Here is a 6,673-nt window from a genome sequence, read left to right on the forward strand (position 1 = left end):
AAATTTTTGACCACACCCTTTTAACGCCTGAAAACGCCCTTGTACCAACAGGGACGCCAATTTTGCTAATGGGAATGCCCATGACCAACTTTTGTTTACGTAAAGGAAGTTTCAAAATCACAGGATTACGTCACAAAAAGTACGTTGGCAAAATATTCCCCGACATTTTCTTGTTGAATATAGACGAAATACAAAATTGATCCTGCCGCCCCTCAGTCCCCCTCCCCGTGACCACGTTATTGTACCCTTATATGGCAACTTTAGGGTAACTGGGATGCTTTTGCAAAGATAAAAGCAGAAGATGCGACGTTATCTTGAACTTTCCATTAAGAAGTGATAAAAAAATTGGCTTTTCATTCATTCATTTTTTATTTTAAAATCTTTATACACGAATTCCCTATCAGCTATAAACCAAATATAAATAAACTACTTCTATTACAATTACTTCTTTAATAGATATAAAATAAAGATGTTGTTGTTCTACCTAGGGATTGTGTTTTGTTTTGGGAATTTATTAACTTTGTAGGAATCCCTTCAAGTTTCTTTTAAACATGGAAATTGTGGGGCTCATTCTGATGTTTCTTGGAATCTCATTCCATGTTTTCGCCACAGAGTGAAATAAATTTACCTTTGAAAATTCCAAATTTTGCCTGGGATGGCAATATCAAGCTGATTCCTTGTCGAATACCTGGATATCTCTGATCTAGTGATAAATTTACCTTTAAGGCTGTCAGGGCGAAGACCATTCATCATTTTGTACGTTATTATGGCCCTGTCATATATAATTAGGTTCGAAACTGAAAGCCATTTACAATTCCACCCGTCCTCAAATTTAGCACTTTCAATTAATGTTTGAGCCCTGTCTTGAAGACGCTGAAGATGCTCAAGCTTTGTAGCGGACAGACTTCCCATAATTGATCACCGTATCTTAGATGGCTTTCGAAAAGTGCCCTGTAAACCTGGTCCAATTTCGACTGTGGGAGTATGTTTTTAAGTTTCCTCAACGAAGAAAGACCACTTTTTAAGTTTACACTTAAGCCTCTTGTACTGCTTGTTCCAAGATAGGTTTTCATCAATAGTGACTCCGAGATATTTTACTTCATGGGCTCGTTGGAGTTTTTCTCCATTTATTTCCACGTTCATCTCCCCCTGGATATGTTTAATTCGTCTTTTATGACCAATGACCATATATTCCGTTTTATTGGTGTTCAGACTAAGCTTATTTTGCCTCATCCACTCTGCAATGTTCTTACCCTCAGTTTTTAAATCATTGCACAGTTCCTCAATGTCTTTTGCAGAGCATGTTATGCTAGTGTCGTCTGCATACATATTTGTTGAGCATTTTTCTAAGCATCACTCAAAATCATTTACGTATAGCATGAAAAGGAGGGGCCCAAGGCACGAACCCTGAGGATTACCACACTGAACCTTCTATTGTTGTGAACTGGAACCATTGATCTGGCAGTAGTGTATCCTATCAGTTGGGTATGATGTAAACCACTGATGAGGGGTTCCTCCTATATTGATGTGGCAGGCACATCAATATATCTAGAATATAATTCAAAGAACTTCCTAGGTTTTTGAATTATTGGGAAGGGAAATGGTTTATTTGAGTTACTTTTCTACATAAAAAATATTTACATCAATCGATGTTATTAACTTCATGATCTAAAGAATCTAGAAACATTTGACGTGATCAAAGTCTTTTCAATTGATATACAATTGATGTCATAAAGAAAGAGAGCGTTTCTATTTAACAATTTTATTAACAGAGCAATTTTCTTACACCATGAGGCAGCTCTTAGAAGAAGTTGTTTTTACGATTAAGATTGTTTCTGGTTAATATTAGAGGATTGTCTGAATATGGGGGTCTAGGGACGAATTCTTCGGCAAAATTTTTCTGCAATTCAGCTCCCTCTGCTGCTCGATGAATGGTTTCTTTTGAGGGACAATTATTCCGGGTTGGGGGGTGGAGGGGGATGGGGTTACGTATTAAATGAAGATTTGGTTACGGTGCCATGCCCTTCAGGTGCCTGGAAAATGATGGAGATGCCCAATTTTTGGAATTCAGTTTTTAACTTTAAGATAAAGAAGATATAAAAATAAATAAAGTAATGTTTTTTGCATCTATTACGAATGACTAGCAATAATGCTTTTTACTGAATCAAACCAAATTTTACTGAAGGACACAAAAGTATTAAGTGAAAATATACACAGTACTCTCTTTGGTATAGGGGGATCATAGTCCTCATAGCGGCTACAGCGCAGTCATGTCTCGGCTTATTGGAAGTGTGTGTACATTACAGACCACAAGTTAAAAGTCACCCTTAAGTTCTCTACTATCAAGGATTAAACTCGGGCTTTAGTGGATTGATTAGACATAATTAAGCGTTTTGTTTAATCAATACTACAAGCACAGAATCAAGTTATTTTGACAATCTATAGAAAGAGCGCAACGAACAAAGATGACCAAAGCCGAGCTTACATAAATAGTGAAAAAAAAATCATTGTGGCAGCAAGGCCAAAATACTCATTATGGCAGTAAAGGATCTACTAGGTATACTTTTTTGACCCCAAGAGTTTTTCTTAGTTTGATACTTGATCGAGCGAAACAAGCTGCCCTATTTCCAGTCACACAGGACCCTTTGTGATAGCAGTATTATCTTTACTGAAAAGGTTATCCTGTATAAATATGGTAGATTATTATTATATTATTTCTGAGGAATATAAATCAAACTCGTTTAAACTGCATTCATAATCATCATAGCAGTCAACATGTTTTTACTATTTCAAAATGGGATGGCATTATATGTATCATGTCAACAGATTATTCAACCTTGGAAATCTTTTTGTTTATGGGAAAGTGTTGCTTTCTTTGTGAATAAATTTTCTAGCAATGGATTGAGTAAATTCTTCACAATTTCACAGTTGCATGTAGGTTTTACATAATTTTTGTCGCACGAATGAACAACAGAACTGGATTTGATAGGCTAGTTCTCATTGATTCCAATTTGCATCAAAGGTCATGATTAAAACCTTCCTTGTGGGGCAATACCATTACGCAAGGGCAATGGAAGCAGGGCAAAGAATAAGCATTTAAGAGCAATTTAAAGAAGGAGGCTGTAACAAAGTCAGGATACTGCGTAGCTAGATCGTTTCCTGTCAATGTCACTGTTCCACGCACCTCCGCTCACGTTGACTGCAGCAGTATCTGATTGTCTGCAAATTAGTACATTCTTAATACCTATTGCACCACGACGAAACCGCCGGTTTCTTGTTATGTAGATTACAGGGTTCCATGCCGAAGCTGCATAGCCACACCAGTAAGCTAACACCCCTAGAAACGGGGGAATCTTATCCGCAGAATCTGTCAATTCTGCTGTTATAGCAAGCGAAAAGAACGGTGTCCAAGAGCTGATGAACACAACTAAAATTATTACGATTGTGATCGTAAAGTGTTTTTGTGAAGCTAAAATGCCTTCTTTCGCTGCCTGGCCACGGGCATGCCTTCGCAGCCTCTTGGAGTGTCTCCGGACAGCCACAAAAATTACGGTGTTTGCAACAATCATGACAAACAGGGGCATAACAGAACCCGAGAAGAGGATTAGAATAAGGAACAGTCTTTCGGAGGTCATTTCAGGGAAAGCAATGCCACACGACTGTGTTGTTTTGTTCTTGTCGTATCGACCAAAGCCGACAAGTGGTAGCATTGATATTATGAGTGTCGAGACCCAGGCTCCAACGATAAATCTACGCGTCCTCTTGGGTGTTATAAAACGCGACAATGGTCTGACGATCGAGAAGTACTTTTCCATAGTCATTGCCATCAGTGTGAGCATAGTTGCGATGTAGAATGTTGAGTTGGCTATTGCTTGGTATTGGCAAGCCATGTTGCCTAGAACCCAATCACCTTTATTAAATGCAGTTACCATCGTCAGTGGCGCTGTGGCTATGCCAACACCAAGGTCACTGCACGCTAAACTTGTGATAAGGAGAAACTGTGGAGTGCGCATATTTCTGTCACGGTAAATTATGCAGAGTGTCACAATATTGCCTATCACAATAATAAGGATGATTAGGAGCAGCAACATGGCTTGTAGAGTGTATTCTGTGTTTGTGAACAGCGTGTCTGGAGTGGCGCTGTACCCAGAGGTCGAGGAAATGTTCATTGGCAACGCTGTAGAATTATTCATCATTCTTTCAAAATTCACCGGTTTTCGATATCGCTTCTAAAATAGTCAACAAAGAATACAGGAATACAAGCCAAATTCTTGTTAGCTTCCGCTTTTCACGTTTGAATTATTTCTCAGCCGAAGAGAAGCGATTGAATATCCAATATTATATAATAGATACCAGCAGTAACCAATACTGTTGGTTATGTATCAGTATTTATCTCCATTAAGTATATTTCGTAAAAGCTGTAAACTTCAAATCTGTTCGTTGTCTTATGAAAGTATCCACTCGGAGCCTTAGCTTATTTCCTTGTTTTTAAGGCTTAAATACTTGCAGTCAGGTTGCTTGCGAAGAACGAACGCAGTAAATGAAGTTTGAAAGTGAATTGAAATATTATCTAGGTCACTTTTGAGACACTGATTTCCTTCTTGTCCACATGATTCACCACAAATCCTTCAACTGTATCAAGCCACAAGCAATTGGAACTGAATTAACGTCCATTCAGCTCCTGAATGTATGTTTTCAATTCAATTTAAAATCAGAATCATCGGAAAAGATAGAAAATTGAGTCTTCCAAGTCTCCTCTAATTGCCTCAGCGCTCATAGGAACAACTAAATCGTTTTCGGAGTCATACAAAGTACCAATTCATACTGTCAATATTTGAAGCGTGGCTTCTCCGTAAACGAACGATCAACGCTTCCTACCTACCCAAAGTCAGAGATTCTTTTCCTAACAGCGTTCGAATGTAGTCAATTCTGAGCGTATCTTAGTTGAAGATGGGATACCAATCTGGTGGAAGCTGCAAATACGGATTCACTTCTTTTAACAGCAAATATTATTATTGCATGTATTAACAGCTGTATAAGAGGACTCTGAATGAAGCCGAAATTTTCCGTTAGCTTTGGACGTCCCGGTATTGTGTTACACATTCGTAGCCTTTTCAGTAGATAAATTTCGGCTGAATGTGGAATTTATGTATTGAATTCAAAGCGAGCGCGATTTTGTTCACTGTATCAATTCTTTCCGGGGGTCGCACTTGGAGACATCGCCGGTGCACACGGAGAAATATAAACATTTTTCTTCTGCATTCATTTACATTAAAAATATTTCGATGGGCATTCCCTGAAAATGAAAATATGAATAGGTTGGAAATGATTTGGTTAACGTGTGCGTTATTATATAACAAACTTGTAGACTACACTATTCACTTTAAGACAGGTAAAGGATGTAATTTTACACGAGGTAACACGTGGCTATTTTACCTTGGCTACAGGGTGTCAGATTAAAAAGAGCGCTAAATAGGGTTCCTCAATTTTATGTTCAAAGGCATGTATAAGGGTAATTTCAGCGACGCTATGTGACTATTAAACAATCGTCTTCCCAATCTGTTCTCGTTCTTGTTGCGATACACTCCTTGTTTCTGCTGAATAATTTCGGAGCCAGAACATAAGAACCTCGAACTCTTAAGTGTATTTCTCAAACATATGCTCCATCCCACATTGTTGTTATTTCAAATGTTGAATTAATTGTTCACTATTTTTGTAGTAAATTTTCCGTGTAATTAGTTGATTGATAAAGAAATATATGACGAATAAATCTTATATATGTAGAAAAAATGTAAACATGAGAGAAAATGTTTATCCTGTTATCCCAAGGTACCACTCTGCACTGTAGGAAAGAGTAGTTTTGAAAGTAAGCTATAACACAAAGTCATATACTCTCGAAAGTTCGTATATGACAAACAACAAGTCGTTTAGGCAAAAACCTTCAAGAAACGAGCTGGTAGAGGGTAAAACTGTAAATGCAAAGCTGGTAAAGCTAAGCAATTCGTTACAAGTGTCCTGCAGACTTTTAAATTTGTCTGCCCTTCTTAAAAATTGCTGAATCAATCCTTTACAATCCCCCGGCTCTTGCTCGCTTATTGTTGCTTGTTGTGACTAGCAATAGTTACAAAATAATTGGGTATGGTACATCTAACAAAGAGATATGTTTCGCCACACTGCATCCTTTCTGCTACATATTAAGTTACTAATCACAAACTCCCTGCTACGTCATGACTTTGTTTTCTTTGTATGTGAGGGAATCGTTAGCTTGGTTGGTCAACAGGCAACTGTCTAGGCATTTTAGCAAAACATTTAACACAGGAAAAGACTTAATCATAGCTTATTTGTGAGAAGAATGCCTGCAGACACACAAACAGTCAACAGATAGCCCTCAAACTTCCTTTGTTTCAACGAATAACCACAGCAACTACATTCGTTTATGACAGGCAGTTAAAAAATGCATGTCTCAGAGAGTATTTGTATATGTCTCAGAGAAGAAAATATCTTTATCCCTCTTGTCTCACCAGCCAAAGAATAATTTTCCATTTCACTTTAAAACTTGCCACATTAGAAAAACTGATAGCTTATCATTTCGATTAACACATATACACTACTATATAAACTATGAATGACAGGTTACAGGTATTCAACTCAATGTAATAAATCCTTTTGGAAA

General features: G+C 37.6%; 1 protein-coding gene across 1 annotated transcript; it reads right to left on the reverse strand.

Moving 5' to 3' along the window:
* Positions 1 to 221: 221 nt before the first annotated feature.
* On the reverse strand, positions 222 to 5,228 carry LOC135682664 (visual pigment-like receptor peropsin). The gene has a single exon (XM_065197649.2). The coding sequence runs from the start codon at positions 4,194 to 4,196 to the stop codon at positions 3,132 to 3,134; it is 1,065 nt and encodes a 354-aa protein (XP_065053721.2). The 5' UTR covers positions 4,197 to 5,228; the 3' UTR covers positions 222 to 3,131.
* Between the last annotated feature and the right edge of the window lie 1,445 nt (positions 5,229 to 6,673).

The sequence above is a fragment of the Rhopilema esculentum genome, chromosome 16 (genome assembly GCF_057945365.1).
Source record: "Rhopilema esculentum isolate cy_ngs chromosome 16, ASM5794536v1, whole genome shotgun sequence".
NCBI classification, from domain to species: Eukaryota; Metazoa; Cnidaria; class Scyphozoa; order Rhizostomeae; family Rhizostomatidae; genus Rhopilema; species Rhopilema esculentum.

What these genes read in the sequence shown, in the direction of transcription:
- LOC135682664 (XM_065197649.2), bottom strand. Translation starts at nt 4,196, where the DNA reads ATGATGAATAATTCTACAGCGTTGCCAATGAACATTTCCTCGACCTCT.